Source organism: Jatropha curcas, chromosome 9 (assembly GCF_041381405.1).
Source record: "Jatropha curcas cultivar XTBG-Jc1 chromosome 9, XTBG_Jcur_1.0, whole genome shotgun sequence".
Taxonomy (NCBI): Eukaryota; Viridiplantae; Streptophyta; class Magnoliopsida; order Malpighiales; family Euphorbiaceae; genus Jatropha; species Jatropha curcas.
In genome coordinates this window covers 21,847,964-21,869,179 of record NC_143159.1, presented here as the reverse complement: position 1 = coordinate 21,869,179, position 21,216 = coordinate 21,847,964, and the positions used below count along the sequence as shown (strand labels likewise).

The window sequence follows — 21,216 nt, the reverse complement described above, 5'->3', positions numbered from 1 at the left end:
ACATAATCTCGCATTTCCTCACATTCTCAAAATTGGACCAAGCATGTTGCCAACTAGCCTAAACCTTTTCCGAAACACACCTCTGCTTCTTTCCTGTACTGCGCATCTTGTACAAGAAGTCCGAGTAACGATCCACTAACTGCGTCTCCCAAGCTTTCTTAAACATGGCCTCTGTCACATCTGACTCCCATGTGAACTCCTTATTCAATAAATAAAAACAGAAGCATTTTCATGTGAGATTTCATAATCATTAAGTTTAATTAATTTTTGAAGCACAAACATTTACCAGAAGTTCTTACCATTAGAACTGTCTCACCTCTACTAATAAACCTCCCAACACCAGCCATCTTTCTCCAAATGAAGCTTGAAGATCCTCGTAATGGTACATCCACATTAGATCAGCAGCCATTTTGTCCTGTTTAGTTATCAGAAGCTACTTTTTTTTATTTTATTACGATGACAAAGGTGTATTATGAGCCATAAAAATTTGGATGGGAACCTAAATCATTTAGAAATACAATATAAGTATATAGTACGGACACATACAATAGTTTTCATAAGCATCTAATGAAATTTTGCAACATTTCGCCCCAATTCTCCAAGTCCACGAAGTGAAACATCTCCATTTCACTGTGAACACGGAGAACATAAAAATGAGAGATACTACTGAAATGAACCAAAAGATGCTTATGTAACTATTATATGTGTTCGTACATTTTGCACTTAAAAGACATTTCTAAACTATCCAACTTGGACAATTTAATGTCATATCTTCCATCCAAATTAAGAAAGACATCAAATGTGCAACTAAGGTACTTGTATTTATGTTAATTAGGTTGATTATAGTTCATTAGGATATTTTCAAGGAAAAAATTCAACAGTATTTCTCCTTAAAAACTAATAAATCAAAATTTCCAAATAAAAAAAAATTCTATAAATCAATATCCACATCAATGGCCACTAATAGGCCTCGAATCATCAAATTCCATTCCATCCACATAATTGTTAACATATATACAAATAAAATGAAACACTTCTATAAATCAACATCCACATCAATGGCCACTACTAGGCCTCCAATCAACACAAGTCATTGATAAATCCATAAAATACAATAAATTGCAATCAAATGCATAATAAAAAAATTTGCGAACTTGGGTTTTCAATCATTAGTTGCAATTAACCATTAAGTTTTATGCTTTTAATTTATATGCATATTTAAATTTATGCATTTAAACAATGTTTAAGCTTTATGCTTTCCTAATTAAGAAGCTAAGTTTTATGTTTTTTATGATTATGCGGATTTTTTTTTAACTTTCCTATTAAAAGGCTACATTATAATAAAAATATAGCTCATGATAAAATCCTTTTTGTTACTTTCCTAATTAATTTTATGTGATCATCAAGTTTTTTGAGTATTTATACTTTAGATTTGCTTTATTAAGTTTATGGCTTAGTTTTATTCTTTCCCTATTAAGAATACTTGGTTTTATTCTTTAGATTTGCCTTATTAATTTTACGCTTTTCGAATTTATTTTTTATTACTTTCCTAATTAAAACATTTGGTATAAAACTTAAGCTACTATATAAAGGAAGAAAGAGAAAGAAAATGGAGTATCGGAATTGCACTTTTTAAACAAATGTTGTGAGATGCTTGAATCTTTAAATTTTAAACGGATCTTTTTAGCAAAGTAGAATATTAATGAACCAAAATTAAGAAACTAACCTAACTAATTAACAAACACATAAAAAATCAACCTGTAGCTAATTAACAAACCCTTTAACAAACTAACCTAGCTAATTGACAAACACATTAACAAACTAACCTATAGCTAATTAACAAACACATTTTTATTAATAAACAAATTAACAAACTAACCTAGCTAATTAACAAACACATTAACAAATTAACCTATAACTAATTAACAAATAAATTTTTATTAATAAACACATTAACAAACTGACCAACACCTTAATAAACACATTTACAAACACATTAACAAACACATTGACACATTAGCTAATTAACAAACTGAAATTAAATAGAAACTAATTAACATTTGCAGTAATAATAAGAAACTAAAAAAAAATAATTAAGTAAAAAATAACAAACTAATCAACAAACTAAGTAACATTTGCAATAATGATTATAAATTGAAATCAACTAACTAATTAACCAAAAATAACAAACTAATCAACAAACTAAAATTAACAAACTAATAACTAAAAAAAAAAAAAAAAAAAAAAAAAAAAAAACTAACAAACAATCTATAAATTACCATCTCAGTGTAAATAAACAAAAGAAAAAACCAAAAAATAAACAAAAATCAACAAACAAATCAACCAAATGACCAAAATAACCATAACCAACAATAACAAACAAAAAGTAATTGACAAAACAAGAAATTTTCACCGGACAACTCCACCGGTGCTGGAGTGAGACAGGGAGAGAGGCAACAGAGGGCAGAGGTGATAGAGAGAGAGAGAGAGAGAGAGAGGTGTGAGACTGAAATTTCAGTCTTGTGTGAGAGAGGAAGGCGACTAAATCGCCCTAAAACTTTAGCGACCGACCATATCGGTCGCTAAAAATAATAGAATTTTGATTGTCACAGCTGTCGCAAAGTGGTCGCTAATCTGTCCGCTGCTTATTCCTGCCAAATAAGTGGCACCAAATATAGCAACAAAATATGAGGCGGTACTGTCACGACCCGCTTCCGTGGGCCGGACCGGTACTAGGGACCAGGTAAGCTTAAGGCCCCCGAGGCCCGTAGTAAGCCTGAAACATTAAAAATTTACTATCTCAATATAATATTAAACATTCAGCCCATGTTTATAGGAAAATAAATCTCAAGATTTTATTAAATCTCGGCCCAAATTTATCAGCTACAACATTCCACAGTTTGGGCCCAATTAACAATACACCACATTTTTAATATGGGCTCACATAATTATATTGTCTATGTTAATACACGACTAATTGTATACAAATTCTACAACTGCGGAGTCACTAATTAATAGATATACATAGATTTTTATACATCTAGATACATAGCAAAATATGTATTGGTCTAGGAAAATTTTCCTTCTAGCTCTGCGATGAAGGAACATAGCTTAACCGAATTAAAGAGAAACTTACTTCCTGAAAAATTAAACAAGATATGTGAGCTTTCTAAGGAGTAACTATTATTGCACAACACACACATTCACACAAATGTGTCAATATATATCAATCTAGTCTCCGAATAGTTATATGCTCACGCAGCCAGTCACATAAATGGCATGTCACCAGCACTCACAAACAATATCACCTTCAAATAATCACATCACGTGGAACTTAGTCAGTGGAGTCACCGAACCCCCGATGAGCCGTCCTCCCACATGGCTCATCCTCTCACATGTGCACCAGGGAGCCGATCCCCCATACTGGCCGACCGGTCTAATCCTCACTTGACCAGCCCTCTCATTGTTTTTCTATCCTCTCTTTTCTTTTTCATACCAACAGGAGGCAACCCGGTGGTCTCCATCCAATCTAGATCATCAAGCGCTCACAACAGGAGGCCACCCTGCGGGCTGCGATCAAATCTAGACTGTCCGGTGCGCAACGACGAGAAGCCAACCCGTGGTTAACGGTAACGGTAACGGTAGGTGCACACGGGGGCGCCGATCTTCCATTTACCCGGCTAACAGAAACAGAATTGGGATCCATATAACAGAATCAGAATATAACAGAAATCAGAATCAAGATTCGTATAATAGAAACAGTCTCACAAACCCATGGTGACCCACTTCATCCCAATTCCACACAAGCAAAGCACAGCAATATCACAACACAATTAATCAAACATTGCAATCGAATGCAGACATATTAATCAATTAGACATCGTAATGTAATGCACAATTAAACATCCAAAATCAATGCAAATAAATAAATAAATAAATAGTATTAACAATAAACAACAATAATAATAAAATAAATAACAATATTAACAATAATAATGAAGATAAATAAATAAATATGTAAATAATTAAATGAATAATAAAGATAATAAATAATCAGAGCACTATATTTATTATGTACCAAATTATAGAACTAATCTAAATAAACTTATTAATTTTGTTGTTAATTAAAATTTAGTCTAATTTCAATCAAAATTTCGACAGCACCTCCCCTAAAAATTGGACTATCTACCTGCTCACATATCACAATATTATTATATCCTTATCAATCAATGCACACAGCCCATCCGTCGGGCAATCATTCAATTTAAAATCTCATCCTCCTTCCAAAAACAACAATATCAACACTCAACCATTAATTTACAACAATAATGTTCCAATGATAATGATGATCATTATTTACTTCATATAATTATAACTAGCTTCTATAGCTAATTACCAAACAAATGAAAGCTTTAATACATATATAATCGAATAAAACTTATATCATTAAGTTAATTTCAATTACTTTCATTTGATAGTTTCGTAGTGTCTAACTATTATAGTACTCTTTATCAAGCTTTCATTTCTTCATTCTTGCTTAAAGATAATAACCACATATTTATACCTTTGTTAAATTTTATATTAGCCAATAAGAACGAATGCTTCTATTAAATTAAAATCTAAAGAATACATCTACTAAGAGATCTAACTTACAACTTAAAATATACCGATTAACTATTCCTAGCAAGAATTAAACCTACTATTTCAAATATTTCAATTTATCTTTCGTGTTTGGATTCATAACAATCATTCTAAATGTTTCGCATTCATAAGTTCAAAATTAAATGTATTTACCTATCAAGGTTCTCTAACAAGAATCACAATAATTTTAACTAGGCCTATTTCAACATAAAATTAAAACTCCTCTTATCCCAATTCATGTCAATTTCCATGTTTAGAAAACATTAAAATCCATATAAAGCTATCAAATTCAAACAAGACAAATAATCACAATCAAATTCAGACCCAAATCAAATTGACTTAAGCCATTTTCTAATAAAATTATGCATTACTTCAACTTCGATTACTGAAAGATTACTATTAACTAATATATTGAAGCTTAATAACTAAAAGATCCACAAGGAGATAGATTCCTATCTTAAACATTTCTTTTGTATAACTAATTCATTCTTAGGTATTATTCATGTAATTATTTAGCTAATATCCTTGATTAACTAATTTTCTACAGTCTTATACTTTCTAGGTCTAATTATAAATTCGAGTCACACAATGTCAGATTGCAAATCTAATAGTATATTCGTATTCTATGGGTTGAGTGCAAGATTCTGCCTATTTTGCACTTTCCGGTCACCGGAAACCTCCACCGTCGCCGCTGGCCACGGTGGCCGGACGGCTAGCAGGCCTGAGATCAAACAATAATTTATCGAAAATGAAGAATACTTCCTGTAAAGTTCCATTTTGAGATCAATATCTACAAAATATGGCAGTTAATCGCTAACTCCGCAAATTTTATCAACTGTCAAAACCTAAATCTTCAATCATCTCAGATGGCTCATTCACATTCAGTTTGTCCATTAATCATTTATCTAAAGATAACAAGAAGGCATATTGGACTCACCTTGCTAACGGGGATCGCCGAAAAACGATGAGGTCGCCGGAAATCGAGCAGGAGACGCGATCTGGCGGTGGAGCAGAACTGCAACTTCTGCCATCGCTGCGCTCGCCGGAGAGGAGGAGGAGGCTTGAGCATCTGCAGTGGTGACGCGACGGCGAGGTGAGCTTGGTCGGCTCCAATGGCTGGGACGGGGAAGGAGGAAGGAGGAGGTCGCGCGATCCAGAGAGAAGAAGAAGAAAAGAAGAAGAAAAGAAAAGAAAGAAAGAATGTCGGTTTCTAGACCATTCCAGTTCGATTCGAACCGGTTTGGTCTGATTCAATGATTTGGTTTTTCACTTGGTTTTCAAGCTATTCGTGTGGTTTCCAAAAAAAAATAGATTTGATTCCCGGGTTCAATTCGATTTATTGTAATTATTTAGTTAGGTTAGAAAACATTTCCTCCATTTACTCAAAAATATTAAACATAAAAATAATAATAGTAATGATATTTGATTTTAGAATAATTAATTTATATATATTCATAATAGACTAAATTGCTGGGATTTCATATTATTTGTCGAAATTTTCAACTGTTCTCAAATCGACAAATTCCGATGATATATTTGGGCTTAGGCCCCACTCACAAATTTGGGCTTGAATTGAAATTGTTTGGTATATATAGCCCATATAGTTGAAAATCGAGATTTTTTTTTATTTAATAAAAATTCAAAACTTTTGAAAATAAAAATTCGTGGTTTTACAAGTACCTACTCTGTTACTTCCTTCGTCGCTAAGTTCTCACTGTTTTGTAGCAATGGTTGGTGCCAATTTTTGGCACGAGAAATAGCGATAGATGTCATGTTGGTCGCGATATCGGTCACTAACTCTATCGCTAGTTGTCGCTGATGCGATTGGTAAAATTGCAAAGGTTACGCGATACATTTCTCTCGTAGGTGGTTGTAGATCCGTCGCTAATTAGCGACATATTACCGTCAGCCGCTTAAATCGGTCGCTAAAAAGCATTTTTTTGTGGTGTTAAAATTCTGGATTACTGATTTTTTAACTTTTTCGCCTCTTTATTTCTAAGCTCAAAATCTTCTTTTGTTAATCAAAACAATTAAATTGCTTAATTTTAAAGGAAAATATGAAAAATAATATTCTATTTTATGCTAGTAATTAATTTTTTGTTTTAGTATTAAATTTAGTCATATTTTATTCTTTTTTTAATATCATTTATTAATTTTTTTTATTCTTTTGTAAAAGCCAAATCTGAGCCTTTTTTTGTTAGTATCAAAGTTATTTTTTTGTAACTTATATTTTCAATTGTATTTAACAAATATATTTAAAAATATTATATATAAAAATCTGATTGAATCGTATTGAATGCAATTGAACCATGTGGTTTAGTGAATCTCTACCTTCACCAGTTTATGGACCAGTTCAGTTTTCAAAAAAATATTTTTTAATCATTCAACTTTAATTTTTTTTTTTTATTTCAACAGAAGGTCACCTACTGGAATTTATCAATCGAAATGGTACATGACACTAAAAACTGCATATTTCACTAAAAGAAGAGTCATGATTATGAAGGAACATGAGAAAGAGAATAAAAAAAATGCCGCAAAATACAAATGGCAGAGCAAAAAATTATTCTACTATTTTGTCCTTTAAACTTATGTTTTAAATGAATTAGTTGGTAGATTCCAATTAATGTATTAGGAGAAAATATAATTTTTAAATGAAATATCTATATAATATATAACAATAGACAAATTTATCTTAAATGACAGCCAAGTGTAAGTCCAAATTACCAAAAGCAATTATGGAGCAGTTATTTAGCACAATTGTAAAGAGATCAATTGTTTTAAATTTTCAAATAGTGTCTTTATCAAGATAATATCTATTAATTGCATCTCCATCAAAATAATGCCATTAAATTAATATAAAATTATATTAAAAATACATATAGCCCAAGCCTTGCAAATTGAATAAATTGTTATTCAAACTTTGATCAACTTGAGTTGAATCCATTATATGTCCTGCATTATGTATTTAATCTTAACACGATTAATTAAAAATCAAAATAATGTCATTCAATTAAATTTAAATCTAAATAATATATAAAAGGAGAGTGAGATATATATTAATTATATATTAATCTGTCTTTTCATTCCTCAAGATGGATATTGAAAAATAGATATTAAAAATAAATATGCAGATGTACATATACATATATATAATAAAGATATATATTTATAATAAAAATAGAACTTTCCTTTTTGTACAAGTATAATCTCAAATTTTTATGAAAATTATCTATTAAGATGGTACGAAAATGAGAATGATTATAAGTCTTACTATCATTTGCAAGAATAGTGTGTGTGCATTTTTTTATGCAGTCATACCATGCATGACTTTTGCTATTGCACACGTTGGTTAAAGATTTCTCAGGATATTTAAAAAGACACATCTTAGCATTACAGCTTTTTCAGCATATCTCAATGAGATATAATTTTGAAATGCATTTCATGATTATTTTATTATACAATTTTGTGATAATAGAATGATGTTATAAAAGATTATTTCATCTAGAAAGAGATGGAAGTGAGACGGATATTTTAGGGTACCCACTTCGCTCCGATCTGTTTAATGAATGTACGGATAGTTATAAATGCGTTTTAGATGTATACGGGTAATGAAATTACTATCCGCAATAGATATGGATAGGGTATGCGTATTAAACTCTGGGTACCCGTTATAATAAATAGTTTTTGTTGTGGGTACAATACTTATTTATTAGTAAAAAATGCATTTTAAATAAGTTTAGGTTTGGATAGTTTAAAATGTGCGGATACCCTACCCGTTTAAGGAGTACTTTAAAGGGATTTGGGATGGATATAGGTAGTAAAATTTAAAACGGATTCGGATATGAAAACTTGAATGGATATTTAAATGGGTTTGGGATGGATACGAATAATAAAATTTTAAATAGGTTCAGATATGGATACTTAAATGGATATTTAAACGGATTTGGGACGGATTCGATTACGGCTAGTTCATAATTCGCTGGTATCGTCCCATTTTCATCCCTAATTTCATCCTTTAATATTGCTCTGTGCATCGCGCGGGTTCTAAAACTATTTTTATTTTAATACCATGCTAGTATTTTCAATGATCGGATTCTAGTGTATGATATACTGTTGAAATAAAAATAAAAATTTAACGATGAAAAATGACAACTTGAAGTTATGTGACCTCGTGATTTAAAAATTAACATAAATTACCCTTGTTTCACCTTTCTCATTACAAATCTTTAAAATTTACGAATGGAACTTTTGTTGAAGTTTCTGTTTTTTTAGGCAGAAAAGTAGTATATCATATTCACATGAAGCGAATAATTTGGTATGGAAGGTGGTTTTCTTGAGGACTTTTGGGAAGTTGTATATATACTTTCCTTATTTATAGGGGAGCCTATACATTATGGCAACTATAGAAAGAGTTTCAGAGAAAAAGTTTTAATTATTCAAATATGTTGACAAAAATTAATTATCCTTGCTGATGTAGAGTTGCTGTAGCGTATGCTTATCCAAAATATGACCTCATATGCAACTTATGAGCTTCATGACAAGTGATTAGTTGACCCAAAGCCTCAAAGAAAATTGTAGCAGTGAATTTATTTTTTCATTGCAATTATAGTCTCCATTCTAGCTATCTATACTTTATATAAATGTGGAAATAGGAAAAATATGAGGTTTCGATAGCGTTTTTAATGAAATTTGGATATCCTAAAATAACTTAGTTATAGCCAATTAGAAAATTACATTTTATTAGTTGATTGAATATAATTTATAATAATTATTTTTTTAATAAATACATATAGATAATTAAGCATTTCAAAATTTTAAGTTTATCATTTTAAAATTTATTTTTTGATAAAAATATTTATGACAATTAGACATTTAAAACTTTTATATTTTATTTTTAAATATTTGATTCTATTTTCATTCTATTTTATAATATTTATTACGAGAGAGATAAAAAAAAAAAAAGAAAAAAGTATATGTACTTTTTTATATTTGTATGATTTTGTTAGCGACTCTGCAATCATACAGATCGTGCAGTAGTATAAAAAGATATTATCCTCAGGGATAGGGGGATTAAATATTAGTTTGAATCTAAACTGTATTATCTAGAAGATTAGATGGAGAATCTTTTAAATCTAAATAAGCTAAGTGTAAAACAAGTCAGTTACTAAATAAAATGAAACCAAGCTAGATTAGTGTAATCAGATGGGGAAGGCACTAGTGTTGGTATCAACACCAACATTGAACAACACTATGGGTCTTAAGGTTCCATTTTGATCTATTAAGGGATGGTTCTTGAAGGGGAAGGAATCCATTGATATTCATGCTCTCTTCCATGTAACACAAACATTCTGAAATAAGAACACCTACTTTTGTGGTGATGATTCCGGCCCATTATTTTCTATGACTGTTCCTAGTTCCTCAAGAGAATAGCTTATTCCTAAGTCTATCTATCGGGTTCATGTGTGGGTCGATCCAACGAGGGACTTCACCTTCTAGTTCTTCATCCTCTCATTCTTTTCCATACAAGTATGGAGCTCTTCATATTCATAAGCATTAAACACACACACACACACACACAAATTAAGAAAACACCCTCTTAGATTAAATTAAGAAAAGATGATTACATAAATATTATCCAAAAGAGTTTTCCCCGAATACTAGTTAAGGGAACTACTCACATATCATTTTTAAGTTACAAAACACGAGATTAAGAAGAAAAACTAACGCTAGAGCCATCCTTGTCCACAATAGAAAACAGAGACGAGCTTTAGTTTCTTTTGCTAACTATAGAGTAGATCCTTTGAGCCAAAACCAGAGATGAAAGAGAAGAAAGAATAATCTTGACTTCCAGCCAGCTCTTTCTTCTAGGTTTTTTAATTTGTGTTTTTTCTATCTAAGTTGCTCCCTAGCCTTCTTGATGATGTCTGAATCTCATCTCTTTCCTTTTATAGTGCAGGTGATGATGTAAGGGTATTTCAAACATTCCCTAATCGAATCTCTCACTTTTAGTGCCACAAGGGAGAACATATGGTCAGTTCCACGGTCATGCTTCATGTGCTGGCTTTATGCTTTGACAAATACTCAGCCCGACATATGGGCGGACAGGTAGAAAGGGTCCTTTAATTTAGTAAAAGTCCCTAAAATTCTACTAAACTAGAAAGTTAAAGTTATAAATATGTATGCATGAAATGCACACATCAGATTTGATTAGATATATTTTTTTAAAAATAAAATTTTAAATAAAATATACTATTTTATTTAGAAGAGAGATAAAAAAAGAAAAAAAGTATTTTTTTTTACTAATATTTTTTCCTTATGTTTGTATGATTTGATTGATCATATTTTTTTAAAATAAATTTTCAAATATAATATACATAATATTTTATTAGGAGAGAGATAAAAAAAGAAAAAAGTATAATTTTTTATTAATAACTTTTCTTTGTGTTTGTATGATTTGATTGATATATTTTTTTAAAAAATAAATTTTCAAATAGAATAGACATATTTAAGCCTTTCAAATTTTATTTTTAAATAAAATGAACATACATGTGTCTGGAATGACGAACAATTGCAAATTTTAATTTAAAAGTATATAAATATTTCATTGTTATATTTATATATCTATTTACACTGAAACGTTTTTTGTTATGTGATATTATAGAATTGTGCATATATAGCTATAATGAATTTTAGATAATTGATGATATAAATTGAACAGGAATATGTGTGTATAAACACACTAACCATCTCATATGAAATGTTGTTTTAACATTATAAAAATCTAAATAATATAAAATAAAAATTATAATTAATGTTTAATATAAATAAATAGAAATGAGTATAAATAAACAAGTAAAAAAACTAAGGTATGATTGTAGAAATTTTTTTCTGTATTGTTGCAGGGAAAATTAAGTGTGTATTTGTATATGTAATCTTTTTATTATTAATTAATTAACTTATTTATTTTAAATTTGCAACTTAGAACAATAAAGAAACAAAATACTTGAATAAACTCATTGATTGATCAATATTGGATCCTAGCATGATTTGCTTTGTAAATTTCTATTTATTGACTTGGCTTTAGTCTTTTTTTTTTTTTTTTCATCAACATCAAATTTCATTAAATTATAGCCTTTCTAATTGAAGGAGTTGGTTTTTAAATTCAAATTGGTAATTTTTTTAATATAATTTGTTTCTTATTATATGCTGAGTTAAAAGAGCTTTATTCTTAATAGTAATTTTTTTATTTTTTATTTTCTAAATTGAATAAAGTATTTGTGTATATACACACTAACCATCTCATATGAAATGTTGTTTTAACATTATAAAATTTAAATAATATAAAATAAAAATTATAATCAATATTTAATATAAAAAATAAAAATTAGTATAACAAGTAAAAAAGCTAGGGAATGATTGCAGAAAATTCTTTTTCTGTATGGTTGTAGGAAAAAATCGATGGTGTATTTGGATATGATAGAATGTTTCTTTCATTTAATTTTTTTATTAATTAATTAACTTATTTATTTATTTTAAATTTAAAACTCAGAACAATAAAAAAATAAAATACTTGAATAAACTCATTAACTGATCAATATTAGATCCTAGCATGATTTGCTTTGTAATTTCCATTTATTGACTTGACTTAATTAGTCTTTTTTTTTTTTTTTTCCTACCAACATCAAATTTCATTAAATTATGTCATTTCTAATTGAAGAAGGAGTTGATTTTTTGAATTCAAGTTGTTAAATTTTTTAATATAATTTATTTCTTGTTATGTTGAGTTCTAAAAGAGTTTTGTTCTTAATAATAATTTTTTATTTTTTATTTACTTTTTCATTATTGAATTAATTTGTAACTACTATTACTTTAATGTAGGTAGAGATTTGTATCTCTCTTGCCATAAATAAATAGTCTCTTGATGACTAAGCATTTTTAGTTTTTTCGATATTTTTTCTCTTATATCTTAAGTCTGTTTGACTTGAAAGAAAATAATGTTAATACTGAAAAGAAACTAAAACTATACATTACTATTTTGGATTACTTTTTGGGGTTTCAAGAGTTTGAGCATATGTGCATATATTCTTTTGTCTAATGTACTGGGTAAGTAATATTGCCACTATAAATAAAGTGATTACCATTATCAATTCAAATTATATTCTCGTTTCTTTCTTTAACCTAGCAGTAAAAATTATTTTTTTTTTTATTATAGTTGTGTATAGATATTGATTTTGGGGTTGAGGGCAGGGGCTAAGGATCGAGTGATGGTTTGATTTTCTTATTGGGCATCTATTAGGATTTAAATAATATGCATTTATAAATTAGGAACTTGAGGATTAGGTTTAGAGATTAGATTAAACTTTATTTTGAGATCACTTTATATTATAAAAAATAGAATTAAGTACATAAGAAGTAGCGTTATAAGTAGCTTGTATGAAAAACTGTAATACAAATTAACCAACTGTATTTATTTTAATCGAAACAAAAACTTATGATTTACTACTATATAGACAAAAAAATTTAAAGAGTACAAAATATGAGTATATAATGAGCATAGTCAATGTGCAACGTATGTCACAAAAAAAGACTAAAAAATTATTTTATTAATTGATTGAATATAATTTATTAAAATTATTTTTAAATAAATACATATAGATAATTAAGCATTTTAAAATTTTAAGTTTTATCTTTTCTAAATTTATTTTTTAATAAATATATATGATAATGAGACATTTGAAAATTTTGTATTTTATTTTTCAAATTTATTTTAAAATATTTGATTATATTTTTATTATAATTTAAAATATTTTGTTTAGGAGAGAGATAAAAAAGCTTTATAATATTCTTTTTTTATGTTTTGATAATTTGATTAGATATACTTTTAAAAAAATTAATTTTCAAACAGAATACATGTAACTAAGCCTTTCAAAATTTTTAAAATTTTCATTTTTACAATTTATGTTTAAATAAAATGAACACATGTACGTGTGGGATCGCGAACAGTTTAAAATGTAAATTTAAAAATATATATAATAGTTTATTGTTATATCTTTATATCCCTATATTAAAACGTATTTATTAGATGATATTATAGAACTATACATAGACGGTTATTAGGTGATATCGTAGAATTTTAGATAAATAATGATATAAATTGAACTAAAGTTTGTGTATATACAAATTGCTTCTATTAATTAACCGTTACATTCACATTAATTTCATATGAAATTTTTGTTTTAATATTATAAAAATCTAAATAATACAAGATAAAATTATAATCAATATTTAATATTAAAAAATAAAACAAGTATAAACAATAAGTAAAAATCACCAGAGACATAAAATATTTAACTTGTATCAATAATGACCCAAATCATAAAAAGACTGTTACGTTTTAAAAGTTACTAACATTGCCATTAGTAGGGTCCAAATCTAGACACAGTTAGCGACATGTCAGTATGCCATATTAGCCAAAATAAAAAAAAAAAGAGTTAAATAACTGAAAAATCTTCAACTTTAGTCATTTCATATTTTAGCCAAGCTTTTAATTTTGGCAATTAGTGTACGGAATTTATTTAATTTCTAATTTGTTAAATTATTTAATTTTTAAATTTTATTTATTTTAAAAGTAAATTATTTTGGAGTTCGATAAATACTTTTAATTTTTAAAATTTAAAAATTTAATTTAAATGGAAAATATATGATGCATTTGTGTGTTGTAATATTATTTTAGTATTTTGAAATTAAATTATTATTTTTTGTATAATATGTTAAATATTAATTAAGTGAATAACTAAATAATTAAGTTTAAATAATAAACTTTCAATGGTTACTGATAGGCCATTGCGAAAATAAAAAAAAAAAGGACAAAAATGATCAAAGTTCAAGCACTTTTTTACCGCTTAACCTTTTTTCTTGTGATATGACTTGGTAATATAACGTTGATGTGTCAAAGTGTGGATCCTAATAATGACAATATTAGCAATTTTATAAAAGATCAAATGGTGTATTTTTTTTATTATCATAATCTACATTTTTATTACACACAATTTAATTGGATTTCTGATTTAGTTGGTACATAAGTTTGCTTATCGTCTTATTGCTTTTATCAAACTCATGATTTATAGAAAAATAATATCCTTTTTTATTTGAAAGAAAACAAAAGTACTTATGCATTATTTCTCACTCTCAATCTAATGTGGAATTTATGATGTAATTTAATGCTGGTTGGAGAATTTAAAAAATTGGTCTCAAATTTTTATTTATTTTGAATTTCAATCTCCAACAATTTATTGGTATCAAATGTAGTTCATTTCAGGCATTTCAGGATTTTTGGGAATGTGGTCATGGAAATAGATGCTCATGAAGTGTTTTTGATAGTGTAAATTTTCATAGTGTTTTGTAATTTTTACTAAGATTTCTAGTATTTTTAATTTATCTAAATTAGTTTTTATGTAATATTGTTATGTTTTTACTTAAAAGCTTCCTTAAAATATAACTCACTTGATTTTAAGGAAAATTGTAGGATTTTGCAAGAAAAGGATAAAAATAAGGCAAAATATAATTAGTGCCAAATGCAAGGCAAAACAAGCAAGGAGTCAGAGGCGCGCACGCCCCAGCCATGCTAAGCTACACGCCCGTGCCACAACTGCCCTAGACTTCTAGAGGCGCGCACGCCACAGCCCGTGCTAAGGCGTACGCCCGTGCGCGCACTGGAGATAAACACTTGGCCCATGCAGCTGAAGCACGCCCGTGCTACATATGTTCCAGACTTCCAGAGGCGTGCACGCCCGTGCTCTGGAACCTCCCCAGACCATGCTAAACAACACAGCCCGTGCTGAAACCTCCAGACTTCCAGAACCTGGCACGCCCCAGATCGTGCCAGGCAGCATGCCTGTGCCAAGCAAGAGATCCTGAATTTGAGTCAAAAGTTGCCAACTAATCCCTGCCATTTTCACAGCTCACTTTGGACACTTTCTTCACATGCCAGTCAAGCTTTAAACATATGCACATGGAAAGCCATAATTGAGAGGAATTTATGGCTTGCTTTAGAGCTTTTCCACCTCACAAAGTTGGACTTTATTCATTAAAGCATGTGGAATGCTCCCCCAAGGAGTCTATATAAAGAGAAGAAGCCATTCCAAGAGATCATCCCATATTCTACATCTCTTCTCCCATCTCTCATTTTATAGCTTTGTATATAGTTTTTATTCTTTTAGAAGTTAAGTATTCTGGAGTTGTGCAAAGGTTCAAGGAAGCCATCCAAGCAATTGTTAACTAGTTCTTATTTCTAAACTCTTAATCTTGTTTATTTCTTTCATTATTCTTATTGATTATGAAATACTTATCAAGCATTATTGAGTTTTATTTAAGTGCCATGTCTAACTAAACTTTTATACTAGGGGTTTGATGTAGCTTAATCTCTTTTCCAATCTATGCAATTAGATTTATTTTTCCTTATTCAAGTTATGATTTATTGATGAACTTAATGCTTCCAGGCAGAGTTTTCCCCTGGCTTGATTTATTTCAATTATCACTATCGGAAGAAGGATCTTTGACATGAAAAGGTTAATAAAACACATGAGAATAATAACTTGATGCGGAAGCTATATGGTTTGACTCATGGGGGGTTTTCATGATTTATCAACCTTAAATTATGGATTCATAAACAACTACATAACTTAATGATTTAATTCATATTTGATTGCGCTATTGGAAGATAGGTAATTAAATAGAATTAAAATAACTAGCAATACATCGGAAGAGCTTGTTAGTGAATTCAGAGTTGTTTCCTCTACTTGAATAATTAAATTGATTAACGAACTAATGAAATAAATTGGATAGGATTAAGTGAAATCAAAACCCCTAGTAGTTTTTAATCCCTTGATTCCTTTTAATCAAATCTTGTTTACTTGACTCTTGTTTATTTTACTTTTATAAAACAATTCTCACTATTATCGTTTAAATAATAACGAGATAACATAATTTTGGTACTTAGATTACAATCCTCGTGGGAACGATATCTTACTCATTATATATTACTTGTAGCGATTCGTACACTTGTGAAATAAGCTGTCAAGTTTTTGGCGCCGTTGCCGGGGAATGGCAATACCAATATTAATACGAATTATCTTGTTATTAATTTAGATATTTATTCATTTTTTTTATTCATTTGATTTTTCTGTAGAACATCTCAGGTTTTTATGCAAAGAAGATCTGGAAGAACAGAACCTCTGATCTTTGATCCAGAAGTTGAGAAAACCTGTAGAAGAAACAACGCAGTAAGGAGAGCACGAGAAAACAGATCCGAACAACAATCAAACATGGACGGAATTAATCCTCAACTCCAGAACATACCTCTTGTTGAAAATCCTCAGATAAGACAGCAGCTGAATGTCCGTACATTGCGCGATTATACCACGCCTTCTCTTAATGGAGCTACCTCTAGTATTACTAGACCAAGAGTGGAAGCAAATAACTTTGAAATTAAACCAGATATTATTCAATTGCTTTCCACTTCTATTCAATATGGAGGGCTCCCTAGTGAAGATCCTAATGCTCACATCACTAATTTCCTGGAAATTTGTGACACTTTTAAACAAAATGGTGTTTCTGAAGATGCCATTAGATTGAGACTCTTTCCTTTTACTCTAAGGGACAAAGCCTGATCATGGTTACAATCTTGTCCCGCTAGAAGTTTTACAACTTGGGAAGAGTTAGCGCAGAAATTTTTGGCTAAATTCTTTCCATCTTCTAAGACAACCAAATTGAGAAATGAGATCATGACTTTCACTCATCATGATCAAGAAAGCTTGTATGAAGCTTGGGAAAGATTTAAGGATTTATTGAGAAAATGTCCCCACCATAGTCTACCTAAATGGTTACAAGTCCAAACTTTCTATAATTCTTTGTCACCTAACATTAAAATTACTCTTGATGCAGCCGCTGGAGGATCTTTCGAAAGAAAGGAAATCGATGAGGCATATGATTTAATAAAAGAAATGGCAAGTAATAGCCATTATCAAAGCAGTTCTGAAAGGAGAAAACCTGCAGGGATCTATGAAATCGATGCCATCACAGCACTCAATGCAAAGGTAGACAACATGGTAAGAAAGCTAGACTTGCTAACCACTAAATCTGTGAACTCCATCATGCAAACTTATGACAGATGTAACGAACCACATGGAATTGGAGAATGCATACTGGATTCTGCAAATCCATAGACTTTAGAGCAAGTAAACTACGTGATGAACCAAGGAAGGAGGAATTACCCATACTCGAACCCTTAAAACAACAGGTTGAGAAATCATCCAAATCTTTCATATGGTAATTCTAATAACACTTTAAATGCACCACCAGGTTTCCTGCCTCCAGAGAAAAAGTCTCATGACGATCTCCTTACCGCCCTTTCGAAATCGCACATGGATTTCATGAATGAAACGAGAGAACACAACAAAATTCAACAAGCTATGATAAGAAATCTGGAGATCCAAATGGGACAGTTTGCAAATATGATGGCAGCTCGACCCCAAGGTACGTTGCCTAGTAACACTGAGAAAAATCCTAAAGAACAGGTACAAACCATCACCTTGAGGAGTGGTAGAGAATTGGAGGACAAGCCCAGAAAGGAGAAGGAGAAGGAAGAAGAGAGAAAGGCACCTATCATTGATCTAGTGGAGAAGGAAGAAGTGAAACCCTATGTTCCACCCGTTCCATTTCCGCAAAGATTGAAAAAGACGCAGGACGAACAACGCTTCATGAAATTTCTTGACGTCTTTAAAAAGCTTCAAATAAACATTCCTTTTGCTGAAGCTCTTGCTCAAATGCCCAGTTATGCAAAATTCTTAAAAGAAATCTTAAGCAAGAAAAGAAAGATTGATGATCAGGGAATGGTGAAACTGACTGAGGAATGCAGTGCAATCATTCAAAATAAATTGCCTCATAAACTTAAAGATCCAGGGAGTTTTTCTATTCCTTGTAATATTGGCAATTTAAATTTTGAAAAGGCTTTAGCCGATCTAGGAGCTAGCATAAATCTGATGTCTTATGAAGTTTTTAAAATGCTAGGTATGGGAGAGCCTAAGCCAACGAGGATGTCTCTACAATTGGCCGATCGATCGATCAAATATCCCAAGGGAATTGTAGAGGACGTATTAGTCAAGGTTGGAAAATTTATCTTTCCAGTTGATTTTTTATCCTTGACATTGATGAAGGAAGAGAGGGATCATTGATCCTTGGAAGACCTTTTCTTGCAACTGCAAGAGCTCTAATAGATGTACATGATGGAAAACTAACTTTGAGAGTAGGTCAAGAAGAAGTTGTTTTTGATGTTTTAAAATCATGTAAATTTCCTATGGACTGTGATGATTGTTTTAGAATAGATGTAATTGATAAATGTGTAAAGGACACTCTATATAGCGTAGATAATAATGAGAATGATCCAGAAGAAAAAGAAAAAGAAAAAGAAAGCACACCACCAAAACAAGAACTGAAGCAACTTCCTCCTTATTTGAATCACGTATTTTTAGGTGAGAACAATTCTTTCCCTGTTATTATTTCTTCTCACCTAACATGTGATCAAGAAGAAAGGTTGTTGCAGGTGTTGCAGAAACATAAAAAAGCTTTAGGTTGGACAATTTCTGACTTGCAGGGGATAAGTCCAAGCATTTGTATGCACAAGATCTTGATGGAAGATGACTACAAACCTTCAATTGAACATCAGCGAAGACTGAATCCCAACATGAAGGAAGTAGTCAAAGCTGAAATAATTAAACTCTTGGATGCCAGCATCATCTACCCAATTTCTGATAGTAGTTGGGTAAGCCCTGTCCAAGTAGTTCCAAAGAAGGGAGGTATGACAGTAGTGACTAATGAAAATAACGAATTAATTCCTACAAGAACTGTCACAGGTTGGCGTGTTTGCATTGATTATAGAAAATTGAACAAAGCAACACGTAAGGATCATTTTCCCTTACCATTCATTAATCAAATGCTTGAAAGACTTGCAGGTTATCCATACTATTGCTTTCTAGATGGATACTCAGGGTATTTTCAGATACCTATTGCTTCGGAGGACCAAGAGAAAACCACTTTCACTTGTCCTTACGGTACCTTTGCATATAGGAGAATGCCCTTCAGTTTATGCAACGCTCCTGCAACTTTTCAAAGATGCATGATGTCTATTTTTTCTGACATGGTTGAAAAGTTCATAGAAATTTTTATGGATGATTATTCTGTATTTGGACATTCATTTGAATCATGCCTCTATAACCTTTCATTGGTAATGCAGAGATGTGAAGACACTAACCTTGTTCTGAACTGGGAAAAATGCCATTTCATGGTTAGTGAAGGAATTGTTTTGGGCCATAAAATCTCACAAGAAGGGATTGAAGTGGACAAGGCCAAGGTGGAAGTAATTGAGAAGCTACCCCCTCCAAACTCATTAAAGGGGGTGAGAAGCTTCCTTGGCCATGTTGGTTTTTATAGGAGATTCATCAAAGATTTCTCCAAAATAACTAAACCTCTTTGTAATTTGCTTGTTAAGGATGTTCCTTTTTATTTTAACAAAGAGTGTTTAGATGCCTTTAACATATTAAAAAGGGAGTTGACATCGGCACCAATCATCTCTACACCATATTGGAGTCATCCCTTTGAGCTTATGTGTGACGCAAGTGATCATGCCATAGGAGCTGTTCTCGGGCAAAGAAAAGAAAAGAAATTGCACGTTATTTACTATGCCAGCCGCACACTAAATGACGCACAATTGAACTATGCAACTACGGAAAAAGAGCTCTTAGCTATTGTTTTTGCGTTTGATAAATTTAGAGCCTATTTAATTGGAGCTAAAATAATAGTTTACACTGATCACTCTGCCATTAAATATCTGTTAGAGAAGAAAGACGCCGAGCCAAGACTAATCCGTTGGGTTCTTCTCTTGCAGGAATTTGACTTAGAAATTCGTGACAAGAAAGGAACAAAGAATCTGGTAGCAGATCATTTATCCAGGCTTGAGTTAGGGGAAGAAGAACAAGAAGAAATACAGATCAATGAAGACTTCCCCCATGAACATCTCTTTCTTTTGACTAAGGCTCAAGCTTCGTGGTATGCAGATATCGTCAATTATCTAGCTTGCAAAATCTTTCCTCCCAACTTATCGTATCAATAAAAGAAGAAATTCTTTCACGATCTCAAATATTATTATTAGGAGGAACCGTTTTTGTTCAAGTATTGCAGTGACCAGCTCTTTCAGAGATGCATACCAGAAGAAGAGATGGAAGGTGTTCTTCGTTTCTGTCACTCAATAGAGTGTGGAGGACACTTTGGAGCAAACAAGACGACAGCACGAATCTTGGAAAGTGGTTTGTATTGGCCTAATTTATTTAAGGATGCCTTTAATTTTGTTCGTCTTTGTGACAGATGCCAGAGGTTAGGCAACATCTCAAAGCGACATGAGATGCCCTTGAATAATATCCTGGAAGTAGAAATCTTTGACGTTTGGGGTTTAGATTTCATGGGACCTTTTCCCTCATCTTACTCCAACTAATACATTCTGGTAGCAGTGGACTACGTTTCAAA

General features: G+C 30.8%; 1 protein-coding gene and 1 non-coding gene across 2 annotated transcripts; both read right to left on the bottom strand.

The window, feature by feature from the left end:
- LOC149493796 (uncharacterized) lies at nt 1–5,785 on the bottom strand. Its single transcript, XM_089726224.1, has 3 exons — nt 5,579–5,785; nt 317–415; nt 1–199 (listed from the first exon to the last, which is right to left on the bottom strand). Exons 1-3 carry the CDS (start codon nt 5,708–5,710, stop codon nt 59–61), a joined length of 372 nt encoding a protein of 123 aa, XP_089582350.1. The 5' UTR covers nt 5,711–5,785; the 3' UTR covers nt 1–58.
- An 11,620-nt stretch (nt 5,786–17,405) lies between these two features.
- LOC119370376 (small nucleolar RNA R71) lies at nt 17,406–17,512 on the bottom strand. The gene has a single exon (XR_005177922.2). It is a non-coding gene; the product is annotated as a small nucleolar RNA R71 (small nucleolar RNA).
- Nucleotides 17,513–21,216: the final 3,704 nt, after the last annotated feature.

Coding starts and splice junctions, on each gene's coding strand:
- LOC149493796 (XM_089726224.1), bottom strand. CDS start 5,710: ATGCTCAAGCCTCCTCCTCCTCTCCGGCGAGCGCAGCGATGGCAGAAG. Junction 416..5,578: donor CGGCGATCCCCGTTAGCAAG/GTGAGTCCAATA, acceptor ATAACTAAACAG/GACAAAATGGCTGCTGATCT. Junction 200..316: donor TGGGAGGTTTATTAGTAGAG/GTGAGACAGTTC, acceptor TTATTGAATAAG/GAGTTCACATGGGAGTCAGA.